The sequence below is a fragment of the Apaloderma vittatum genome, unplaced genomic scaffold (genome assembly GCF_000703405.1).
Source record: "Apaloderma vittatum isolate BGI_N311 unplaced genomic scaffold, ASM70340v1 scaffold21017, whole genome shotgun sequence".
In the NCBI taxonomy this organism is placed as follows: domain Eukaryota; kingdom Metazoa; phylum Chordata; class Aves; order Trogoniformes; family Trogonidae; genus Apaloderma; species Apaloderma vittatum.
In genome coordinates, this window is record NW_009727023.1 from 91,391 (window position 1) to 118,394 (window position 27,004).

The window sequence follows — 27,004 nt, forward strand, 5'->3', positions numbered from 1 at the left end:
TAAGCATAAACTGGCATGCTAATGCTATGAATGAACATGATTTAATGTTAACATCTGTTTTGACTTGCTTCCAAACGAGAAACAGTTTTAAATTTAGGAAGTTTCAGTGAAAATTATTTAGCAGGTCAAAACAATTTTTCTAATGTGTATCACAAAATTCTCATTAGAAGATTGAGACTGACTGCCGGTAAGCAATTTAAAGTAGCATCTAAAAATTACAGCATCACTGATCCCCTTAAACACTTGCACTGTATTAATCTGTTAGTTGAATGCAGGAAAATGCTTACAAACATTACGGCAAGAGGTACACTGCGCACTTCACCATTCCCAAGTTCAAATGAAATTTCTTATTTGTTTTTTAATATACAAAAGATATTTGCAAGCTTTAGGAGGAGACAAGGAAAGGAGTTATTTTATTTTAGTATATAACAAAATCCTTGTATTTCCAAAGTGGTTCTTTTTGAAATAGTGCATTACTGAGAGAGACATCTTGAACACAAAAGAATTCACAGGAGGGAAATGCAATTCATTTATTATCAATAAATCCTGCTTGAAATACGGATGAACTCGGAACTAAATCCTATTTTTCTTACAAACATGAAGTAAAGAATTTTTTGAAATCCTTGATTTAACATCCAATACTACATGTCCTTCAGAAAGGCTTCTAACTAGGTTTCTTGGCACAGTCTGTTCTTGCTTCCAGCTCCTTGTTTTAATTCCTAGTAAAGAAAGAAACGTTATTATAAATAGGAGACACTCATAAGCAGAATTTGGCCTACCTGGATTCTCTCTTTCAGAGTTTGCTTAAGAATTTTTACACATATTTCTTGTCCTTGTTGAAAGCCTAATTTTGATATGCAAAAATGCATATGCATTCTCAGCTCATGAATTCAGTGTGCTAATTGTCTAGAAAGCCACATGATTAAAATCTCAGTTGACACAAGATGCTATTAAAAAGGCACAGTGTTATATAAAAATGTAGAAATGTGTGAAAATTGTATTAATCCTTATTACAATAGAACAATATTGAAAAATGGACACTGTCACCAGAGAAAGTTTTGTCTATTTAATCTGAAAGCAGTTTCTCATGGTAGGGAGGTGGTCACTCTTGGGGAAAGGTTTTTCTGAAAAAGCTTGTAGTAATACTGAGTTTTGATAATATACAATCTAGAAAACTGGCTAAACATACATATTTTTTTTTAATGAATATATATACTATTCAGACAGATAGCTTAGTGTATTGAGCACAGCAACACATGCTGTTAAATTGACAAAACTTTGAGCATCACCCCCAATTTTGGACCTCCTGTACAAACCCAGTTACCCATGCAGGGCCATACATTCAAGTTTTGACACTTACCTGCTATTTTGGGTACTCGCAGAGCTCTATGGCTCAGTAAGACCTCTTGTCGAACACGTTTTGCAGAAACAGGGTCCTGCAGGCTGCCTAACTCAGTGTTTGATGTAGAACTAGAAAAATAGCCAGAAAACAGCTTTCCTTCAGTAAAGCGATTAAATTACATTACAGCATTTAGGTCTTGTAATGGAGAAATACATTAAAAGATATTATCCAGCATTGGTAGCTAATAACAGAATGTATGAACAAACTAATTTATTCACAATGTGCATATACATAGATTTTATTAACATCTTTTTCCAAAACTTACACGAATGTTTCAACTGTGAAAATAAGAACTAACATTGCCACTTAGGTTAAGGCACAGACCAATATGTCAGAGATTTCTGGAAATCACAGAAGCCAGTTTGATGGTCACTGAACACAAATTATGCTGCGGAATAATTCTAACACATGTACAAAATCCTTAAAATGACCAAGCTGTATTTATTGAACAAATCACATTTTTTATTGCTGCAATAATTTTTCTACAGCCTCCAACACAGCTGGAGGGGGTAGCTTGATAGCAGACAATACTTTTCAGCTAAGCTGCAAGAAAGCTCTGATAGTTTCAGATTCATTAAGACAAACCCCCTATATTGTATAGACTTTTATGTGATAGACTTAATATCTACAGTGAAAATTATGAACCTATCTGATCTCACCCTGTTACACTTGCCTCCCTGGTTGCACTCTGAAAGACAGCCTCATAAACAAGCTAACTCTATGTCCCAACTTTCTAGGCTTTTCCCATTCCTCTGATGATATTGTATTATTCTCATTTTATAGACCCCTAACTTATACTTTGTTCATAGTAATTTTCTACTTAAGTGAAAATATACAGCAAACAGTAAAGACTAAGTCCTGTCTTGTGCCAGTCTTAAGATCTATTCCTGTATGCTTTTGGAAAAGAACTTACGTAACGCTCTTTAGTAAAAGCAGCCTCTGTATCATCACCAACTTCTCTCTTATTCCTTGTCCTAGCAACACAACTGTTTCAAATTATATTTCTAATGTAGGGGATATATCTAAAAATATTTTCACTCTAATGTTAGTAGATGATTGACTGGAGTAAACTACTTCAAACAGAGAAAGCACGGGAGAGAAAAGGAGGAAAACATAGAGAAAGGACAGGAAGTGGTATCTGAAAAGGAAGAGCCTCTTCCTTTCCTCCTTCACAAATAGGAAGCTTCCATTCCTTCTCTTCATCACCAATTGCTAGACAACACCATAAAGCATTTTGGTTTACAGTTTACAGTCTGAAGTAGAAAAAAATAACCCCCCAAAGTTGAATAACAGTTGTGGGATTTTCCTGTAGTGTTATTCTAGCTTGGAAACTGGGAGATACATGTTTGCGACACAGAAGGAACACGACAGAAGATGAGATAGTCTTTGGGGAAGACAAGCACATGTAAGTTTGGAAATCGTTACACAGTTGGTACAAAAAAGTACTCCTAAAGTCTTACAACATTTACCTTAAGATAAATCAGTCTCCAAAATTTCCCATACCTGTTCATAAAAAGAATCTAGAAAACGAGCTGTTTCAGAGAGCAGATGCTTTTTTTTGCCAAATTAATAATCAATTATTTGAAAAATTGAAAATATGAAATGTGTCTCTTCTCAGTCTAGCACAGTACAGTTTATTCCTCATCCTAGAGCAATCCTAGTAAAGCGGTTTAAACCAATAATAATAATTGGAGTAGGAACATGAAATTGGATCATATAAATCTGTGATCTTCCAGGAAGATTTTCTATGTCAAAGATGCTAATTAGTCAAAAATATGATCAAGTTTTTTCCATGTCCTGTGGTCTAGAGAGCTTGTTCCAACAGTTGTCTTAAAGCAGAAGTGATGAAACAGTAGTTCTCCCCAGAGAAGATCACAGGAATAAAACTGAGACTAGAAATAAATTTTCGGGAAAACAAAGGCATTGGCCACATAAGCATCGTCAAGCCTTTTCTCCATTTCCTATTTTCATAGTTTCTAATGTGTTACAGCAAAGGCATAAGGTTTTGTAACAAATTAGATTTTTAATTGATAATGGAATTTTTCTTTTCAGAATTGTGCGTCATCTTTCTATTTTGAGTAGATAGCAGATACAGAAGACGTGAAACTAGTTTCTACTTGTAAAAACAACAGAAGTTCCTAAACTAAGGATAAAAAAAAGGGATTCTACTCAGCTTGCCAGTAAAAAAAAAAAAGAATTGTCACACATATTTGAGTCAGAACACCTCATACAGAGGTCCAGATGACTTGTACCAAAGGTTTGAAATATGACACTGAAGCTAGAACATAACAACTTCATATAAACTCATACGTACAGAAAAGTTAGTTTAATCTTACCTTAATACCTTTCTTTTTCTCTCAGCAGCAGAAGTCATTGCCATATATGAGGGCTTCTCAAGTACTGAAGTAGAATTTTTGTCTTTTAAGTAGGAGAGACCAAGTCTGAAAAAAATAAATTAAAATTATATTTAGTAAAATCTGTTCTGGGTAGAAGTCAAGTGAAATTGTTCTTAACCATAAATAAATACATGTGTTAAATTGAAAAACAATACCAGAAATTAATTTCAACAATATTACTTGAGGCAGCTTCCCAGGACTTCACACACAAGTGGCAGATTTAACAATGGCATCTCTCAATGCCAAAGAGGTTAAGCTATTCAGTTTACAGAAAGGAAAAGTAAGGCTTAGAGAAACTACCTTGTCCAAAGCATTATAAACAGTTTAACAAATGTTGTATTTTCTTTTTAGTACATATCTTTTAAAACACAATAAGCTTTCAACTTCATCCATTGTCACTAATATAGCATTGATTACAAATAATGGTAGAACTGAATCTGATGCTGAATAAAATTGAGGGTTTGATTTTCAAAATGTTGGGTTTATAAACAAACTTGCTATCAATGGAAAAACTCAGATGAGAAGATAAAAAGGATTAAATTATTTGGATAATATTCCTTGCCCATATAAATGGAAAATACCTTTGCAGAATGCTACTGCTGCATGGCTGCGACTCCTTCATAGATGAGTCAGTAGACATTTCAGTTGTTTCACCTGTCCCTTCATAAAGAATTACTGTTGAGTTCATGCCAGCTTCATCACGCTCTGGAATTATGTCACATGTAGTGTCCATAATATTTGCCTTCTTTACCGGCACATCTTTATTACATGCATTGGCTTCCTGAAGGCCTGCGAGGTCTAAAGCCTTCTTTACCACAGTCTGTGGACAGCTGCTTTGTACCGGCTTTCTGCACACCTCTGGCGTATACACAATTGGGCAAATCTCCTTGGTGAGAGAATCCTCCAGATGATGGAGACTGGAGGGCTTGGATGCAGCAGGACTTTGAGTTGAGACTGGAGAATCCATTAGCTTCCGCCTAGTTCTTTTCTGGGGTGGTACTGCACATTCTGCTATTGGTTGTGTATTTTTATTAATTTCTTGTGACTGTGTGCCAAAGGATGTACCTGTGCAACAAAGGCAGCAGTGGTTAGCACATACACCTGTATTTACTACTTACACTTTGCTTTTCCCTCACCTCTTCCCTGCTGAAATATCTTAGGATGCATGATGGCAATCTACTGCTGCCTCCTGATCATGGCCATTTTTTCCCTATCAAGTACCACGCAGTAGAATGAGAGACTGTTTAAAAGAAAGGACATAGGAACACTTAGAGGGACAAAATTCTTTGACATTGCAAATGAGAAAGCAGTGTTTTGGAATCACCGAATCATAGAATGGCCTAGGCTGGAAGGGACCTTAGAGATCATCTAGTCCAACCTCCCCGTCATGGGCAGGGACGCCACCTCTTGACTAGACCAGGCAACACATGGGGACCGAGCGGGAATCGAACCCGTGACCTTGGTGTTGTCATTGTTGTTAGCACCGCGCTCAAACCACTGAGCTAACCGGCCCCCCCAAAAGGGGAAAGAAGTCATATTGAGATGACAGGATCCAAGTATCAACTTCGGAGAAAGAAGTGCTTTACTAAAACCCCCACTGTTAAAAATAAAGTAAGCAATGCAGCAGTAATCGACCCTTTCCACTCAGTCTGATTTATACTATTTTTCTTGAAGTGCCATAATATTTTTATTTTCAAGTAGGTGGTAATAAAGGCAATCTCCAAAGAAAGGAAAGGCATTTCTTAAAATAAAAAAACTGAAAACTTTTATTCAAGATATAGACCAAAGTTCAAATGGCTAGGCCGGTGGTGACATAAGTAGTTAAGAAATTAAGGATTTTTTTTTTTAAAAAAAAACAACAACAAACCACAAAGTGTAGGACAGAGCTGTCAAAACTCCAAGTGTTTCTATGTTTAAGTGTCAGTGCAAATTACAAAATGTCTACAGACTGGCCCAACTTCAGCTGGTAGCCACAGTATCATACCTCCCCTTCCCGCACTGCCTACTCCATTCCTATGAGCAACTAAACTGTTAATAGAGTTCCTGTTTTTTAAATTGCTGCAAGTTACTCAGGAATTAACTATGGTGTTCATATAATAGTGTTGATAAATATTTCTAAAATTTGCTGCCAGAACTCCGTTCAATACTGAAACCACTGAAAAAAACAAAGTAAACATTTGTTCCTCAGCTGTTTCTGATAAAACAATTAATGTTTAAAATCCTATGGTTCAACAGATCAACAACATTTTATACAACGATGCATAAACAATAAAAGCAGGTTAATTTAAGCTAAGCCGCTTATGGGAAATGATGCCTGGATGATTACATGAACAACTACAATTCCATCACGCTGTTTTCAGCTCTGAAGAAACACAAATACAGAAAACTCAGGCCTGACAGGACTGCTTGGCATGAAACAACCAAATGGGAAATTTGTGCGTGCCTGTGCTCAGTTCACGCTAGTATGTATATGTAAAGGAATTTTTTTGTTGTTGTTAAAGTGCAAAAGACATCATTTTTTCACACCTAGTCTTGGTCTAATTCATGGTCAGCATTCACCAGATGAAGTGCTGGTGAGACACAGTAGCTTGATTGTAATCCAAACATTAAGCTAAATCAGAATATTCTCCATGAGCAGTAAAATGGAAAGGGTAGTAAACCAGGGCCTGTTTGCTCCCAAACATTTTTTACTGCACCAGAAATAATACAAGCTTGCTTTGTTGAAGACATTTTTCTCAAAAACTCAGTAGGATTTTGTTGGTAACAAGCAAGAAACTTATTGCTAAATCATTTTCAATAGATACTGTGACACTGTCAACAATGCTACGCTCAGCTAACGTACTTGTACTCATGAAACCAAAATCAAAGAACCATATTACTCCTCTATGTATTACTCCTCTACTAGCACTAGTATTATGTATTACTCCTCTACTAGTATTTATGTTGTTCATGCAAAACCCATAAAATATTCTCTTGTCATCACAACCAAACGTTGAGGCCCAAACTTTCTTTTAAAGATATGTTTTTTAATAGTTTATATTCTTAAATACAAGAATAAGCTTTGTCTAAGGAATCCAATCTAATGTTCAAAATAAATATCCATTACACCTTTCAGGACACACTTTAAAATATTAATTTATTAGGTTTTCCTCTTGCTTATATGCATCTGAAAGTGTCTGTTTCGGGAAAAATAATGGTCAGAATTCTATTTGTCTGTTGTTACAGGACAAGGAGGTTCCAGTTTCAGCAAGTTTGCTTACTGTAAGACACGGAGGTTTTGCTAATGTCCTAAAGTTACTAGGCAGGAAGTCTGAAGATATATTTTGGTGAGAGTGCCAAGTTTTAGAAGCTTCTCCAGGACAAATACTGGAATCATTTTTAAATTAACTGTAAATGCAACCATTTAAACTGTGAACTAAATAGGCAAAGAACACAAAAGTATTGCCAACGTTAATAATTTGTTGAATTTCATCATAATGAACAATATTTCATACTGTAACACAAGTACATTAATAAAAAGACAGTTGCGGCAATTCTATATAGTGCTGTTAGTAAAAACCCAGACCTATTTTTAAAAATCCATTTATTTCTGGAATGAAGCTCATTGTAAAACAAAGTTAAAACAAAACTAGCTTCTCATAGCTTTTTGTGAAAACATTAACTTGCTCCTAACACAGTAAACGAGAAAGTAAAAAAAACATCACCACCAACATCATATTTAACTTGGTTTTGCTAAACCAAATACGATGTGCCAAAACCTGGCACCTCAACTCCATGTTAGCTTGCTGTTACACTGTATATAGCTCCAAACAGTTATGATCTAAAGCAAGAAAAACATTTAAGCCCACTGAAAAGAAACCGAAACAAACCAAAACCCGACAAAAGGAATGTCAGGGGTTTTCTTTCTGGCTTACTAAGGAAGCAAGAAACCGAAGCCAGCTGCTTGTTTTTTTGCAGGTGCTTTTAACAGCAGCCACTGAGAAGTTTAAATAAAACGGGCTCAGACAGCTACAGCTGCCACAAAGCCACTTCTTGAGAGCCTGTCTGGCTCAGGAGGGTGTTACCGGCAACTGCTCAGTGCAGGTGCTGAACATGACATAGCAGTGGACCAAGCAAGGCTATTCATATGTTCTTAAAGAACAGATCTAACCAGTTCCTGAACAGGTGCCTTATACTAATCATTAAGCATTGTCATTATTTTTCTGCTGAAAGACAAACAACGCATTCCAACTTTAAAGAAAATGTCCAAACCTGTTCCATAGTAAGGCAAGGAAATGTTTATGTTTATGGTTTGTATTTGCTTCACATTTTATAGCCAGTTCAATCTGTTGCTTCAGAATGATCATGATTCAGTGATACTAAGTTTACCTTTTATTTCACATACAAAAATGAATCACCGCTTTCTTTCCAAAACCAACTGCAGTTAACCTGATGGAGTAGCTTAAAAGAGAAATTTAGAAGTTCTACTTCCTTAGCTACTGCTTTCAGCTAAGATGATTCTCCTTAAACATAAGCATTATTCTAAATATATTTTAGAGAATAGACCACATATTTGTCAATCTTTACTTTCAGGCTGATGGTTATAAAATATAATTTTCAGAATTGTTTTAGATGTTTTTCTTAACTGGAAAACTTAAAGTGATCCTCCACTGATCAACCACTCCCCAGCAAATGGCATGAGGTGGTTTTGGTCACTAGTTTGTTGTAGTCTTTCAGGACAGATCATACTCAAAAGAACTGATTTATCAAGAGAGAAACATAGCAATATTAGATATCTACAGCCCTGCAAGTTAATATGAAAAGCAGAATACAGTATCTGTGAAACATGAGTCACATCAAAAGGGATTGGAGTTCATGACAAAATGACTCTGATGGATTGGGTTAGTTCTAATTGACATTTGGGACAAAATAATAGCCAAGACTTCTTCTGGAAATCATGTTAATACATGCATAAGGGAATTATTTCTGGAAACTGTGCTAAATAAAGTCTACCAGGTTCTTCTGCTAAAGTGAAATCAAATATTAATGCATTCATTTCAATAAACACTTCTGGGCTACCAATGATTGATCCAATTACAACACTAATCATACTTTTCCATTCTTTTAACAACTGACTCATGGAATTCCAAATTGCAAATGAGGTCTAGCAAATGAGTTTCAATTATTTAATATTCATATGTTATCCAAAGGCATCACTGTGATGGCCAGTTTTACAACAGTTTCACAAACAACAGCTGTGAACTGAGAAAGGCTAACATCCAGGCTGAATTCCTGCAAGGCCTGGTGGCAAGGTCTGCTATTTTAACAGCATGAGAAAAAAACCAGAGTCATATAAGAAATTGTGAGAAAGCTGCTCAACATCAGACATATCTTTCCTATATACAAGATGTGCTTTACCTACTTTTAATCAAGTTTTTTACTACATGCAACTACACAGCATTTTTATCCTGCCATGCAGAATAATAAATTGACTTTCAGATGTTTGTGACAAGGGGAGGTAATGGATGCCTTTTTTCCCCCCCCTCTGTGAATCAATTCCATTCTCTCAATGGTAATGTACCGTAAGGCTTCTGGAAATGGGATGCCTGAAATGATGCCAAGAACTTCCCCATTCACAGAAATACTTGCAAGTACCAGTCAAAGCTCTCTACCTATCGGTGCATACTCTATGAATACTGTATGGCTCTCCATGAACCAACACCCAAGAATAGGGGCACAAATACATTTTTAAATGAACTTAAGTTGTTCTCATAGCTTGTGCTTTACTAGATGCAAATAGTTGAGTTGTTTACAAGGTTGTACATTTATGGTTTCACAAAACATACACCAACTTCAACTAATTTAAAGTATTTGTAAACAAAAATGATAGTGGAAACCCAGCATTTCCTCTACAAATCGGTTCTAATTTATAATTAAGGCCAGAATAAATAGTGTGGGTAGACACTTAAAAATAGGAGCATACATTAATGAAACAATTGTTTAAAAAAAAAATCTTCCCATTAATGTACAGTAGAAAGTATAGTTAAGACATGTTACAGAAACCCCATGTTAAAGCTTCATAATGAAAGTAGAGTAGAGGTTCTGAGGTTCTAAAACTGATGGTTAGTTAGAATTGACTAACTTGATAAACCGATCATAGAAACAGATGTCGAATGAACAGCCAGAGAGTACCTTGATCTTTCCCTCTCCCATTACGAACTTATATTATTTAGTACATAGGAGACCCTTTCCAAGGAAGAAATCTTCATTAGAAACAGAGATTTATGAGTTACTGGAGTACAGCTGAAGTTTTTTGGTGTTTTCAAACTCCTGATAGAAAGAAGGATCTTACAACAAGGTAATACCAAAACCACTTCATGCAATAAAGCAAACACATTTGGGATACATTTTTCAAAATTTCTTTCTGCAAGAGACTTTCAGCAAAATCTGGAACACAAATCTCTACCCTTTCATCTTTGCCATCCTTCCCTTTACTCTTTTTAGATTGTTTTTCCACATCAATTACTAGCTTGACTTCTTTCTTCAGGATCAGCTAGTGGAATGTAGTTAATCCCAAAGAAACCCAGAGAAGTTAAGGCCCTGCTTTCACAGATTTTCCTAATCTGCAGAAATAATTTAGGTCTTTCAGCCTCTTGGTGACAGTGGCTATAATCTGAGAAGTTATTTATGTGACTTAAAGCATTTTAAATTTTTGGGGAAAACAATAACAACTCATTTGCATCTGAACAATGTCATGGTTCTCTCTAACAGGACACCCAGTTAACTGTCAGTGTCATAAAAAATGTTTCTGTAATTAGCACCTCATGCTTTGTGACATGCAAAATTCAGCGGTTTCTGTAAGTAAAGACGTTTTTCTGCATCATTACCATTTTAAAAGCGCAGTGACTAGAGTCATTTGTAGTTCATTAATGACTTTGTAATTTCCAAATATAAATAACACATAGCATCCATTCTTAGGTGCTTTTGAGTTCAAAAGATATGTAATTATTAACTCCAGAAATTTAAATTGAAGAAGAATTTATATTGTTCTCACAAATTTTACTGTTTTTTACAGAAGTAGTATCTCATTTTTGCATAGGGATTTTCTCTCAAAATACATTCTTTCAAATATGTATTAATACTGGTTCAAAAGCAGCACATCACAGTTGTTACCAGCAGGCCCAATGCACTTCTCTTCCTCTAAGACTCTCTAGACTTCGGTTTCATAGGAGAGAAACATTACAGTGCCACCAATTAACTTTTCTACACTCTCCCTCAGATTATTTAGAAAAGAAATTTCTGGGAGAATAACAGAAGGTGACATTTATATTCAAATGGAGATTTTTTTTATTAAAAAAAAAAAAATCACAAGAAATGAACTGCATTTCTCCTTCTCCCTTACACAAGTTGAAGCCTGTGCAATTATGTTATATGTGAAATATAGATTTTTATATACGGAATAATGACCACTGAGTAGCTCATGGCTAATTGTGTTTTGGTTGTTTATTTCATCTTGGTGGCACTATTTCTTCCCCAATAAATGTAAGAAATTATAAATAATAAAATATCAATGCATCAAAAGTGAGAGGGGATCAGTATAAATCTTCCTTTTTATTTGTTCACTAAATTCTTAGGTCAGTTCCTGCTAACATTTGCCAGACATATTTCTGAGATGACTTTAAGGAGAAGGAATTGGATTCTCAAATAATTTCTTTCATCCTAAAAGGGAAAGAGAAATTACTACATCCTTCCTATTTCTGGCTGGGATGTTGCCCTTGTACTACTTCACATTTTCCCACGCTAATATATTTTTTTCTGGTTTATGTTGGTTTTTTTTTCATAACAGTTTGCTACATACATTGTGCACAAGAAAAAGTTTTCTGTAACGTAACACGAGCTAATAGTTGAACATATTTTAAATGTTAATTCACACAATTTAAGAGCCACTTCATTGCATTTATTTTGTGCTCAACAGAACATTTGTTAAAGCACTGGTAAGTGAATTAATTTTTCCACCACACCTCCCAAGATGTATGGAAATAATTGTGTTAACACCAGTAGTATTAAAATATAGATTAAAATATGGTAAAAATACTGTCTGAAAAGATTTTGTTTTTTATGAGCAGAGCTGCCACTGTTCATATTTGTTATCTCAGTGTTTGAAATTAAACAACTGAATCTCCAATCATTTTTAGAACTTTTTCCAGTACACAAAGCCAATTCTCAATGCAATTCCAACTCAATTTCAAGTTTCTAATGTCAAGTTCTCAGTACTTTAGTACTTATTAGCAATACGTTGTCTTCTGTACAGTGACTTAAGCTTAGAACATGAAAACTCTTCTAACTCCTGACAAACTTCCTCACTTCATGCAGGAAGGAGAAACAGGCAAGCCAACAATTGCTTTCAACCTTGCTGAATCCCCGATCAGCATGGGCAGACAAAATATGAAGCATGAACATCTGCAAACCTTTCTTCCTCCTTTCTGAAAACACAAAACCAAATCCACTCCTCCTAAAAAACAACATAAAAACAAACCAAAAAACAACCCAACAACCCAATCTAAAACCAACCCAATACCAATCTTTGCCTTCCCCCCACAAAAAAAACCCCTGACCATCAGCCCACCCTCAACACAATCTGACCTTTACAGTGCAGACAATGAAATACTGGGCATCAACTACATGGTATGATCAATGGCAATACAAACATCGGTGAAATAATCCTGCACACATTGAATGAGAACAGAAATAACAAATGGCTTTGGCAGAATAATTCGGAACTCCTGGGTGAGCTGTATAGAAGAAGAAAGATAAAGGAAGCTTGGAACTGATTGCACACTGCCACAGGGGTCAGTGCTCTTCCACAACTACCAGCTTCTCCCTGTTACTAATGGATGTCTTTCAATATTATGGGTTATTAGCTGTAATCAGAAAGATTTTGCTTGTTACCCCTGAGAATAGTGCCTCCTCTAAGCACTCTTCCTCCCTTTTTACCCAGGCCACACTTCAGGGCGACTCACTTTACAGCTAAAGAAGAAAAGCCAGCTACGTAAAGTTATGGGGAAAAAAAGAGGCCATCAGAATATAGCAGAAATGGTGAATCTCTTGATTCTTAGAGAAGTAAACTTATAAAATATTGTACTAACTTGATTCCACATCAACCTGTAATTCATGGGAAGTCTCACCCTCCTCAAGGCTATTTCTTGAAACTGCGCAAAATTCTAGTAGTTGCTTATCATTTTGAATCACTGGAACAGAATTATAATACTTACTGACACTATGATTCCTTTTCCATCAACGTCATGTGAAAAGTTCAAATTGTATTATTAGTAACACTCTTGGGATCTAGGAACATTGATATATGGTGTATCTTACAAGAGGAGGAGGGAGTTATCTGTTGGAGAGGGTGTGTAGCCATTGAAAAATAAACTGATTTCCTACATCCAATTAAGATTGGTATATAATTTAAGGAAAGTGGGTCTGAGGCTTGGTTTTACATTTGGCTTCAGTATTTGTGGAAGTGTGCTTCAACTGTGTTTATGGATGACAAACAGCTTTTGCAGGAGACATTTAAAAAAGTATTTCCAACAGAGAACAAAATAACTACAGACTTACGGCATGGGGTGTTTGGTCTGCTCACAAGTTGTGGGAATGCAAAGACTGCTGACAACTCTAGTTCACAGTTTTGATTTTGTTCCTTTTCTTCAGTCTGGTCAGCCCAAACCACAGATTTTTGTCTTTGAATCAGCTGCTCAACCTCCCCAAATTCAGTCTCAGCTAACTCATTTGTCAACCCAGCTTCTTTCAAAGTCAGGTATTGCTTGCGAAGAACTGGAAGCAAAGTATTTAGTACTCTGTAAAACAAGAGGCAAGACAAATACAACTAAATAATAACTAATCTGATCCTTACTAGTGATTAAATCATAACTAATCTGAGCCTTACTAGCACTGCCACTATTAGGAATATGAGAGGGTTTTTACCACGTCTTCCGTCCTCCTCCCCCCTCCAAGTTATGCTGTGCAATTTATTTTCATTTATTTTGGGTGAATACCATAACTGAGAGGAAATATTCATGGTTAAGCATGAAGTGCATATTATTTTACATAACTTTTTGCTTAAGAAAGCAGAATTCTAACCTAGAAAAAAACCTGGAGAAAAATATTTTTAAACTAAAACTAAATTCCATCGATATGTCTTTGGAAGTTACAAATATCACAATAAAACTCTTATCAAATCTGCTATGAAATCATACTTACTTCTCTGTCTGCTTATAATGCTGATCTTGAAGGGACACCAAAGTTAACATGTGCTCAATCTGGATTTTCAGGTCCTTAACTTCTAGGTTTAAATGGCAACACTGCAGATCTTTACAGAGTTCCTTCGTAAATTAGCAAGGAAAAAAAAAAAACAAAACCAAAACATAAACAGCTGCAGGTCAAACTGATAGTGAGAAACTAAAATTTAAACTAAAAATTACTTCATCCTATATTGAAAAGTAAAGGAGTGGGTCTATATTATGATAAGAAAGTTTTATGGTAGAAAAGTATGATTCGTCTGATTTTTATTTACTTGCATAAATACTGTTTTGTAGATTCCTTTGACCAATGGTGGGTGTGTTGTAATTCACATTAAGAATCCAACAGGCACCCATGTATGCTTTCTGCATGCCTCGAAATATGTTTGCCTCTTTTACTATGTGCTTGCTCCATATCTGAGTTTCAGTGACATTGTCTGGGACAGTGTCTTCCCTGTATTCAGTCATCTTCCTGAGATGCCAGTATCCTGTTTGAAATATTGTAAATTTAATTTCTTTTAAGGTATCAACACATTTTAGCGGTTCCAATAAAAATACAGGTATTGAAATATATTCCATTTTGAGTCACACAGGCATTCATTACACTATCATTTAAGTCACTCCAACTGCTGGCTGAAACTACAAGGCAGCGCGGAACAACCGCCCACCGTTCTTTTCCTCTTCTCCTCGTTCCCGCACAGACCTTCATCCCTTCCCTGCCGTCAGCTGTGGTGCTTGCCTGAGGTTGCACAGAGCTGACTCTGGTTGGCAGAGAACTTGACATAACTTCCCACTTCTTTCACCCTTCCCACTCCTCTCCCAGCACCCTTCAAAAAAAGATGGGTTTTTTGGCCAAGCTAAGAATTAGGCTGCCATACAGCTGGACAAGCATCAGGAGCTACTGTACAGCCAAGCGGAGCCAGGACCAGGATCAACACTGTGGCAGCCATCAGAACTGCTCAGCCATAGCAAACTCATTCCCCTTTAGCATGCATTTTTGTGTGTAATCGTCTACTTTTATGAACAAGGAATACTTAAACAAATGATGAAGTACTTTCAAGGCAGAGAACAGAAACAGCTAACACTAGAATTTGAAACCACCTTGAAAGAATGGCAGAAGCCATGAGTAGAAGCAAGAGAGGAAAAAAATAAATCTATTTTTAACTATAGTCAGGTGTTGCCCACCACACCTGAAATCTGCCCCTAAAGTGAAAGGCATTTTACCTCTGGAATACTCCCATCTTGACCCAGGAGGCGCATTTCATTTTCAACACGATGCAGCCAACCGGTATTTTCCTCAAAATGTTCAACCTCCTCTTCTTTTCTCTTCTGCACGTGTACGCGCTGGGTTCTAAGCATTGCAAGTCTCTGATCACGCTTGCAAGTGGCCTAAAAAGCGGCATTTAAAGGAAAAACTTTCAAATTATGTTCTCAAGCATCTCTATACAAAAAGAGATTTTTCCTATACTTTTATGTTCAACTAGGCATCAACATCATTTTGCATTTTTAGCCTGTTCAATAAAAATCAAGTAGCATATTCTCCTTGCAGGCATTACTGAATTGCATTTAAACAGTTTCAGAATATTTTTTTCTGGAAGCCCTTATAACAGAGACAACTATAGTCATTTGATTATTCCTTTAAATAATAATATATTGGATTTGACCAATTTCTGTTCTAGGCCCTAATTAAGTCGGAAAGACTGGAAAAACCTGCACATACAAACACACTTCTAGATACAGCGTAACTTAATATTTCCTAGTAACTCAAGCATGAACATAAAGAAGGAATTATCTGCTTTGCTCTCCTAATGCGGTATATCCTAGAAGAAGCCCATTACAGGATAAAGTACTTGGCAAAACGAAAAGCCCTCTACCTTCAAGTGTCAAAATTCGTCTGATGCTTCTCTGAAAACTGACAACAAAAAGACACGATACCAACAACAGCGAGCTAGATATGAATGAGGCAGTGTCCTAACAAACCAGGTGACTCTTTCTGTTCAAAAGACCACTATATTTTGCTGTATAACTTTAGCTAGGATTCACAGAGTTCAGCTTTGCCTAATCTTCTGTGTCTTTTTTTAACTAAACAAAAACCCACAAACATCTGAAGTATATGAACACATTCAGCAAACCCAAACAACCAGAACTCTGTTTACACAGATTATATAAACTAATTCTCTGTGCCCAAACAATCAAAAATTAACACTCTAAAAGAAAACTTCCCCAATTAGAATAAATGCACATATTTAGCATAGCAGGCCAAATTAGATCTGTTATAAAATATCGTAAGAAACTCTGAACATAACTAAGAAGCGGAAATTAATTGGTATCCTTCTGCACATGTAGAAATAGGGAATGGTACAGGGCGAGATGCGGACTGCATTTCTTAAGCTGACGACTCAAAGCGCTCACTTCAACACCAGCCATGCGGAACACAGCAGCAGCCTGGTAAAGACACCTGAATTAAGTGAGCACTCCCCACAGCTTACCAGGTCAAACATTAGATTGCAGCCAGACCTTCACCTGGCGTTCTGTTTAGACTGTCTGCTCTATTTAGATGGTAGAGGATCCAGAAAAGACAAAGTCACTTTGTAAAGGACTAGCTCCTTACAGAAAGTACTGGGAAGAAGAGTTAACTGCCATACTAAGGCCTGCAGTCATCACTTTCACCAGTGAGACTAAGAGAGAGCTTTCAGGACTGCTGAAGCAGACACCCAAAGGCATTGTTCTGCATACTTCAGCTTTTACACAACACAGGAGAAGCGTTAGGACTGGCAGCGGTATTGACAATCTCCCACCATTTGATGAACCCACCCCACTGGTCCCCAGGAAGAAGACATGCTACATCCATGTGCTACAACAGGAAAAACACGGTTATGTGTGCTAGCTGTACACAGCCTCTGAAAAACATGTAGTCCTAGACAAGATACTTGGTTGTTACTCTGTTTCATAATTGAAAAAACTAATATAACAAGAGATGTAGAAGAAATCACCCCCTCCAGGCTTGAAGAACTGCAAGATACTACAACAAGTGTTTTTGAATCCATGCTGGATTCAGCAGAAAAACTGAAGCCAAGACTGACTGCCTGCTTTCCAGGCGTGCACTCCTTTTCCAGACAGTAAAAAAACCAAAACAAAAACCCCATTCAAGTGGCAATTAAAAAGGTAGCAGTGATTTTAAACCTAATACACTTTTTTTAAAGGCTATCAAAGTACCAGCAAGTTTTTTGCTATGTCTTTAAAAATAAAGTAAAATAGATTCCATGACTGATGCGATGCAGAAGCCTTCAAAATAAAATAGGTCAAAGCTGAGCAGACTTCTTCAAACTCAGCAAAATAGTTAAAAGTAACTATCACACAGGGGCATATATTATCTTTTTACTTTTCCAGACAACAAGGAATGCTCTAGGCATGTTGTCCTATTGACACAAAGGTTTTCTGGCTGACACTGCTGTAGCCAATAGTTAGCACACAACAGGAAAACCCCAAAGGAACAAGCTTTTTAAATCGGCATCATCAAGTTCTAAAAAAGCTGGAAACAGAGTTGCATGGAAAATGGAAACGATCTATTAGTGGCCCAGGATAGACTGAATTTCACAGTATAACTTGCGATGAATTTTTGCAACAGGTAAGCTTTCATAAGAACAGATGTTAAGGTAACCTAAACTCATACCCAAGTTTTCTCCTTCTCTCTGAAATTATTGTTTTGAATTCAGACTGGGGTATAGGTATCACTTGCTTTGTGCTAACTTACCTAAAATCATTATTATATCTAGTTACTAAGCATGGACAATTAAGTACAACATTAGAAAATACTTTATAAGTCAAATATCCCAGTGGCCTAACAGCGTATTTTACAGGGAAAACCCAGAAGTATCTAGGAAAATAGCAAGTGTGTAAAAATACGAGAAAGAAAAGAAACATTACTGCATGCAAGGGAAATGTGAGTCATCGCTTTGGTAATCAAATAACTGGATTCCAAATTAAAATCCAGTTTGTTCCACAGTAGTCACAAACGGACATTTAATCCTACCATTACAGTGACTTACACTTGTTATGAAATATGGCATCATACTTATAAGGACAGTGACTCTTGACCCTTAGTTAATCACGTCTGTAAGTTAACCAACATTTGAGTGCAGCATTGCTAACATTCAAAATACGTTAAATCAGCTCATCAAAAGCATTTGTATGAAACAGGGTATGAAGGTACAACTCCTCATTATGAACGGAGATTCAGCTAGGCTCCACCATAAGCAGCATTTAAAAGGATGGCACAGATAGAAAATATTACTTTGGAGTTTCTGTGGCATAAGAGAGAATTCTAGAATGGATTAGTCACTTGAAATATCTTCATTAACGACAAGCAAAAATGTGTGATGTATTTTTACTTTGACATTTACCTAAGGACCAAATTTCATGTGAATCACTGGGGAAAAAAATAGTCATATGGTAAACTATCCTTTTTGGCCAAATACAGATTGTTACTGTGACTAAGCAATATCAGCCCCACCCCTCAACTTCATATTTACATAAAACATATATTCCTTTACAGTGACTTCTATCAGAAAAAATAAGATACTATCTAACCATGCTTACTTATTTATACTTCGATTCTTCTAGAATGACATGAACATTTAATGCTGCACAATAGCATTTGTTCATACTTAGTCTCCCAAATTCTTCTCTTAAAATTCAAGGCAACTAAATATGATTATTTCAGTTCACATGACTCTGTCCTTAAGCAGCTGTCCAAATATCTACCTGGTGACAACCAAAAACAGCAACGGTGAGAATCTATCTTATTTTGCACAAGGTCTATGCTTTTCCTTATGAAATTATGAATTATGAATTCCCATTTGAATTAAATATGTAAGCATTAACTAGTTATATAATTACTTAAGCAAAATTCACACATTAGTGTAGCAAAATGAAGAGAGATGATACCTTGAATTACATAACAGAAAACTCACCTTTTCTACTCTTTCTTCAGAGCACATCAGTTGAATTTGTTCGTGACATTGTTTCTGGTAATATGTCTTCAGCGCATTTTCTTTCAGCTGCATTTCCAACTTGAGGTATTCTTTTCTGATTTCCACACGGTTTGCAAACACATTTTTAAGGATTTCTTTGTATCTATTAGAACCAAAGGATAAGAAAAAATAAGGGATTACTTAAAGACTTTTCTAATTACCCTCTCTTTTACAAGGCAAACTTTCAATTTCAAGTTAATAAAATACAGGAATAGTCAGCTGTGGAGTATCAAGAGCTCTTACCCTACATGGTTACTATCTATACAGTCTGCACTTAAAGACTTACAGTGCAAAAATATGCAAGAAAACTGTCAGAACTATCAATATCACTTAGAAAACCTACACTTTCAAAAATTAAATTTAGATAATCTGAATGAGGTTTTATCGAAACCTAGGGAATGCCAGTAAAATGAAGGTCGGAAAACATTTTGCTTTGAACAGGTTTTTATTTTCACCTCTGGTTTTTCAAGTTAAAAAATGCCACATTCAAAGGGCCAATATAAAAAGTTACTCAAATAAATCTAGGTGAAGAATTCTCATAAATAAGCAATGAGATATGCAGAGACCAGTTTATTGATAATATAACTTTAAAACTAAGTAACTTTCTCTTACTTAAAGGACCCTGCCTACTTTTAAAAGTCCTGTGAGATGGACTTCTATCACCCTCCAAGTAAGACTGTTCCACAGACAGATCTATCGGGAAGCTTTCACTGCTATCATGTTCAACTTGTTAAGTGTATTGCCTTTCTTTATTATTTAACACTCAAATATAACACTACCCTATTTTATTACATTTATCATTCTATTTCTATCATTATGTTATTGATCAGCCCACATAGAGACCAGCTGTTTGGCTGTTTAGTTGTTTTGCTTGGTGGTTTTTTAACTACTTTCATTTGATGAATTTTTAGTTCATTGTCTGGCTGGCAGCCATTTCTCATCACTGCACCAAATATTTTTGCTACCAAATCTTTGGCAATAACCATTTCATTTTTGTCTGTCACTGGATATGTGTACGTACATATGTACGCATACATAGGTACGTGTGCACACGTACAGATAGGGCTTTCACATGGAGATTCTTCAAAAAACACAAGAGGAACAACAGAAGTCAGATCTGAAAGGTCAGTTTACAGCTCAAAACAGGAAAAGAAATTTATAAAATTTACATTTAATTTTAGTTTTTCTGAAACCCTACATTACATTACTTTAAACAATCAAGATTAAACACGGCTGTTATTTTTCTCAGAAATCTTTAGCTTCTGGTAGAAGAAATGAAATTGTTAGCCCTACAGAGCTCTGGAGCTTCCTAGGCAAATACTTGTGCTAAAATCTTGTGTTATTAACAGTAGACTTTCATCTGCATGTTAACACAAAATAGCAACAGTAGCCTTGAGACCAAAATATCCAAATTTACAATGAAAAATCTTCATTACAATAAGAAAGCTACTGACAAGCTTTAACAAAGAAAACCCCAAACAGCACATAAGCTTTTTAAAAACCTTCATAATCAAGTAACTATAGATGCAATGCCCTCACGACTGATCTAAATTGTGTGCCAGGGTGAGCTATGTCAGCTTCTTGAGGATTGAGTACATTTTCTTGAAATGTTTCAGTGAATAATCTTCCTAGAATGTTAATATCAGGATACCTCCTCAAGTACACATTGGCATCATTGTTCTGGAAAGAAGTGATAAGTTATGCAAAGTCACACCTAGTCTAAGTAAAGCAATATTAAAAACAATGAAACCAATGTTGCAAAGAGTAAGTTTGCTTTAGCAATGCTTTCACAAGTTATGGAAACTCCAGTTCTGAAGCAAGATCACATTATGATTAATTTACCTTCGTATTTCCACTTGCTGGTTGTTTGGAAGTACTGCAGCATTATAATTTTCAGGAATGCTTGCTTGCTTTTCTTCGTATTCTCTCAGCTTGTCTTTCAACATTAGGATCTAAATCACAAAAGGTACCTTTATTTGGGATATTGTTGGGTTTCAGTTTTTTTTCTGCTGTAAGGTTTTTTTTACTTTTTTTTTAAACCTATCATTCTGTGCTTATGTCTTGAAGAGCTTTACAAACAGCAGTAGGTGTTAATCTTCTTAGAAGACAAAAACGTCTTTCTTACTTGAAAAGAGTATATGGGAGAATTAGTTTCAAACCCACACACATTTTTCTATATTCAAAGTTGTTACAATCTTTCAAACTTTTAACAATAGATTTATTCACGTACCTCTTTCTTTTGTTCATTGCAAATTTTAACATATTGGCTTATGTGACTGTCCAGACTAACAACATTGCTCTTCAGCTGTTAACGTAAATAAACAGGTTAGAATTTAAGAAGGCTCCTTTATGTTTTCCTGCATAATAAATATACTGTGTGTAAGTACTACATAATTACACTTGCACTAAATTATTAAGAAAGGGATGAGTAAAATCCTGTCTTGCACAATAAAAATGACACTCAACTTCTGCAGTCATCTGTTGCACACCTATGGCCATACCAGTTCCCTCATGAGAACAATACACACATTTATACATGAAAGCACATTTTCAATTTATTCTGTTTTACTATTTAAGGTGTATCTTGTGCATTTTACTATAAAAACTATCTTTAAGCATGCACAAAATGACAACTACAGCTACCCCCATAATACATAAAAGAAATAAGTAGCCGCGATACAAAGGATCATGAAAAAAGTCAGAATAAGAGAGTAGAAGACAGGACACCCCTGTAGCTTTTCAATTATCAATATATTTTCATTGGGCTTCTTGACTCCAGCTGAATTCTACCTGTAACAAACCTGGACAGGCTCTTGTCTTGTACTCAGACATTTCTTTAATATGCTTTACAGTTCTCTGAGAAAGTAATAGTGAGACACTGAAAGTGGCTGTGCATTCTGCCAGATGAGGATTATTACTCAATCTGATGCACACAAAGTCTTTCAGACTGGCAGCATAATCCCATTAATGACATTAAATTGCTTTTGGGCCAGAACTCTGTCTATTACAATCTACCACTCAGATGATGAAGAGCTGACTGTCAGAAAGAAGACGTAACTGAACAAAATGTTGAGACAAAAGTTAAACAAGTTATAACCTTCTAAAAGAAATAACTCTCCTGCTCTTAATACTACGTTACTATCCTTGGACAAAAGATCAATCAGTACCAACATACTCACAGAAGACTTGATATCCTTCGCTCGGTTTGCATACTTAAGAGTATTGTATGTATCATCATAGAACATAGAAGATGGACTAACAGCAGCTATCATTATTGTTCGGCAATTTCCTCCAAGAGAATCTTTCAACAAACGAGTGAGCTTGCTGTTTCGATAAGGAATATGCTGTTTCTTGCTCTAGAAAGAGTCACATGTATTTTTAATGGATTAGTCAATTGTACTTTAAATATTCCCCTGCCTAAAGGTCTGTTTGGAATTTTAATAATGCCAGAAAACACAACAAGCAGCCTTGGAGCTTCTCTTGGATATAAGTAATGTTTCTCAAAATTACATATATACATCAAATAGTTTTCCATCTCTTGGAACTGTTTAATACATTTCTAACACGTGTATTAACCAGGAAACCTTCTGATGTCTGGATATGCAACAACTATTTTTGTTACGTGGGCAACTAACAAAAAAGGAAGACTACATAATTCTGTGAACTGAAAGTAGTTTAATCAAGGTTGAGAAGGACCTCTCAAAAATCCTTCTTGTCCAATCCTCTGCTCAAAGCAGGGTATGCTAGAGTAAGCTGCGAAGGACTATGCCCAGCTGGGTTCTGAACATCTCCAAGGATGGAAACTCTATACTACTCTTCCAAGCAACCCAAAGTCTGCTTTGTGAAGCTTTTTTCAATCACATTTACAGAATCTTCACCTCATGGTAAAAAGTTAGGTCACCAGGACCTCAATCTCACATCAAATCACAGAATCATAGAACAGTTGTGGTTGGAAGAGACCTTCAAGATCGAGTCCAACCGTAAGTCAACATGAAGAATCCTACTTATGTCCATAGTACAGATTGTAAATCCTGCCTCACACTCCAGCAAGATGGTGAAGAGAATGTGTAGCACCAGGAACAGAAATAAAAGCTCTCACCATTTTCGCCTGGAGTAGCTGAAGGGCGAAATTGCTAGCTGACCAGAGGAACAAAAAGGGTGTAGCTGCAGGCAATGAACTTGACTTTGGCAAATGTTCAGGAGCTTTTGTCATTCTCCCCCCACAAACACTGTCCCCACTCCTTCCCTTGAGCTGGTGAGCCATATCAGGAGAGTAATTCACTACTGTGAGCAGGAGGTGGGGGGAGATCTGTGTGTGGGGGTGTGTGGATGTATGGTAGAAAACTGTGAGAAAACCTTAAAGGAAAATAATGATTTGAGAAGCATCAACAATATAATCCCCATTCCTCAAGGAGAGTTTACCATTTAAAAAACCATTTTTAGAACACTCAGAAGTGAATAGTCCATGGGAAAGCAGCACATACCTTTGGATCTGCCAAGGCATTAATGACATTTCCGAGGGCTAGCAGAGAGCGGTTAATATTTGTTCCCTCTCTAAAACGAGCTCCCTTGGCATTTGTTGCCCTGGCACGTTCAGATCCTGCCAGGTCAACGAGAGACATTTTGGCGATGCGAACATTTTGATTAATACTAGCTGTTTTATCTTGCTGCCTTAGATAAATCTACAATTAAAACAAAGAAAAAAGAAAATTACAAAGTAACCACTAACCAGTTTGTTATTACTCTAAGCAGTAAGTTAATTTTACAGCATAACAACCATTTCAGAAATTCATATTGGAATACAATTAAACCTTTCAGCACACACCTAACACCACCAGGCAGTTTGGCCTAAGGGAATATAGTGAATCCACTTCCCTCTTAAACTCGCTTGCTTTACGTATGAGTAGGGCAAGAGAAGCAGATGCAGTTGCACTGGGTTTGGCTGGAATAGAGTTAATTTTCTGCATAGCAGCCCTTAAGATGCTTTCAGATTTGACCCAAACAGCACTAATAGCACACCAGCATTTAGCTTTTGCTGAACAGCAGCTGTACTCTGTCAAGGCCGTGGGCAAGAGGTTGTAAGGGAACAGCTGACCCCAACTGACCAAAAGGTTGGCCAAAGTAGCCCTTGCTTGACGCTGGGCATCAGTCTGCTCACGGCAAGCAATTGCTTCCCCCTGTCTCCACTTAAATGAGCTGCAAGATGCTTCCCTCTCACTTTTGCCCTTTTGATTCTCTCCCTCATCCAGCTGCAGAGGATTAATCAAGCAGCTGGGCTGAGGCTTACCACAGTGGCAAAGACTGTGAGCTTCAAACAAGCTTCGCAGCTAAAACAGCTCTCAACGCTTCCGCACTCAAGATGTTTATCACACTATTGCGCTTAAATGAATAATATTTCATTTTTAAAGGTGCCTTTAAGAGTATGCCATAAAGATACATACGGGAATAGAATAGGAAAAAAGCTGGACTTTCAGTGCTTTAGACAAAACTAACCACCATTAACAGTGGAACAATACTCATCTATGGCTGTGAAAACACATACCACTGCAGGGGCTTTCAGAAAGCTGTGACACCTGAGGCCACTTTGTTTCCCCTCACCCCTTCCTTCCTGAAATTTTCATAGTACAGGAGTTATACAAGGAACTAAATGCTTTTACTTCCTTCTACTGTTAAAGGTATTCTTTCCTCAGGTTTATGAAGAATTAGGTAGAGTATGATTATATAGTCAATAAGAATTACAGTTATCCTTAGATGACTTTTGCAGGATTCTCTATAAATTTCCCCTGCTTTTGTGCCAAGTCCCTCCCCATTTGTAAGGCTAATGGTTACCAACACTTTCATGAACACACTTTGAGACAGTGAACCAGGAAAGAGCTGCCATATATACCAGGTGATTGACTAATAAAGCCAGTATCTTGCCACCAGTTCTGTAGTTCTAAAGTTTGTGCATGAGAAATTAGGTCTTTATAGCAATTTATAAGAGAAAAAAATTGACAAATGTTGGGAGTGAGTAAAATTCTTATTACTTTCCACAGAAAGTATGTCCATAGCAAATAGAGATTTTTCTATATGAAACAATACAAGTTCTGTTGTACTATTTCTAGCATAATACATAAAAACAGCCATTTCCCTGTACTTACCTTGGTAAATCAGCTATCTCAGGCTGGTAGCACTCTACCAGAGCCCAGTAACTATCATTAGCGAAGTAGGGAACGATGGACTGACAGCCAAACTACGTTGTATGATTCAAGCTTTTATAAAGATTCAAAAGATGCAGGAAATGCCCCAAAGCAGAATCTTTTCTGTTTCTTTGTCCGTCAGCAGAATACTTTCAATAGAACCATGTGGCAATTGGGATTTTACTTTCAGATGCAGTAATTGCCTGACCTAGATAGAGATTTCAAACCTGAGACAGATGGTACAGTAAGGCAAAACTTGCATCTCTAAAATCAGCTCAAGACGTCCCAGGCCAAGACTTCTAGTACTTTCTGAGTCAGTTCCGGATAACATCTTGCTCCAAAAAGTTAACAAACCAAGAAGTAAAAACCTGAAGTTCTACAACCCAGACATTTGCCCACGAATACCAAGCTCAATCCAGCATGTCATTTAACTGCCTGCAGTTGCATATGGAGACTGGCTAAGAGACAGCCAGTGCCTCTTACACAATCGAGGCTACTTTGCTGTCCAGGACTGCCACAGAGACACAGAAAAACAAAGACAGAATCACAAACTCAAAGATAAAAACATTCACACCAGCTTGAGCAGTCTTAAAAATTCTATTATCACTAATAATCTCAGAGAAAAATCATTCAGGGCCTAACATACATGAGCTGTGAAACTATATACTTTTTGCTTTTTAAAGTCAATTGCTTACCGCAACAGTATTTGGTAAACGTTCAAGGTATTGTTATTTATACTTTCTCATGCAATTTACAGTGTGTACATAATAATAATCACAAAAAAATAACAAACAAAGCTTGTTCACTTTATAACATAGGAAAAGCATTTACAAAACCACTGAGTATGACAGGTTTTGTTCAGTGCATTGCAAACAAGCTGCATTTTTAATACATATACACACAGAGAAATTATATATTTGCTATTCCTACAATATTTAGATATGAGAAGATCTTTGTTTTCATTACGTTTTACTTATATTGCCAGAACGTAAACCAATCCTCACAAATGCAAGAATTCCTATTTGGTTCACTTTTGCTGTCTATAAGATGGAAATAGTTTGAAATGATGAATTTAAAAAAGTAAAAAAAATAAAGAAGTGTAAATCTGATTATGCATACCAATCAATTTTTTGTCACAGATTCAAACAAAATTGTGGTAAGAGAAATGTATAGTAATGCTGTCGGTACCATTTATTTGGTGAATATGCAACTTTTGCTAACAGCAGATGTATCTACAGTGAGATCAACTTGCCAGAAAAAATATAGAACATAGCCTGGAGAAGACAAACTCCAGCATCCCCATTCACAGAATTGTTTGTAGCCTTAAAGACACTGCGAGTCTGCAACATCTACCTATTTTTATTGCTTGTCACCTTTAGAAATCAACTGAGAAGAATGCAAAAACCTTCCACATAACATAATCCAGAACTTTTTCCTGAGTAAAGCTGAGGGAGGTAAGGCACTCCAGCCCAGCAAGAAAAGAAACAGAAATCAGAAGTCCATTCTCTGATCTCAGTCAGCAGCATTGTACTTGTGCCTTATTAAAGAAGCACAACCCCCCGCCCCCCAGTGCAGCTCTCAAACTGGATAACTTCGTAACAAGTCCTTGCCTCAAATGTTCAACCGCGGGCAAGACCTCAGGGGAAATTAGAAACAAGAAGGGCAACTTCAAACAGACGTCTAAGGTATATAAGGAAACATGGAGGCTTTTAGAGCAGGA

The 27,004-nt window shown here is 36.5% G+C and overlaps 1 protein-coding gene across 1 annotated transcript in view; it reads right to left on the reverse strand.

The window, feature by feature from the left end:
* Window positions 1-573: 573 nt before the first annotated feature.
* KIF18A (kinesin family member 18A) overlaps window positions 574-27,004 on the reverse strand; it is a 30,842-nt gene continuing 4,411 nt past the window's right edge. The window contains exons 5-16 of the mRNA XM_009873529.1: window positions 23,590-23,787; window positions 22,285-22,461; window positions 21,336-21,410; window positions 20,948-21,057; window positions 19,046-19,208; window positions 15,297-15,461; window positions 14,035-14,156; window positions 13,393-13,631; window positions 4,380-4,863; window positions 3,739-3,843; window positions 1,361-1,470; window positions 574-719 (exon numbers count right to left, since the gene is read on the reverse strand). Coding sequence (XP_009871831.1) covers window positions 574-719; window positions 1,361-1,470; window positions 3,739-3,843; window positions 4,380-4,863; window positions 13,393-13,631; window positions 14,035-14,156; window positions 15,297-15,461; window positions 19,046-19,208; window positions 20,948-21,057; window positions 21,336-21,410; window positions 22,285-22,461; window positions 23,590-23,787 — 2,094 coding nt within the window. The remainder of the gene's footprint in view (window positions 720-1,360; window positions 1,471-3,738; window positions 3,844-4,379; window positions 4,864-13,392; window positions 13,632-14,034; window positions 14,157-15,296; window positions 15,462-19,045; window positions 19,209-20,947; window positions 21,058-21,335; window positions 21,411-22,284; window positions 22,462-23,589; window positions 23,788-27,004) is intronic.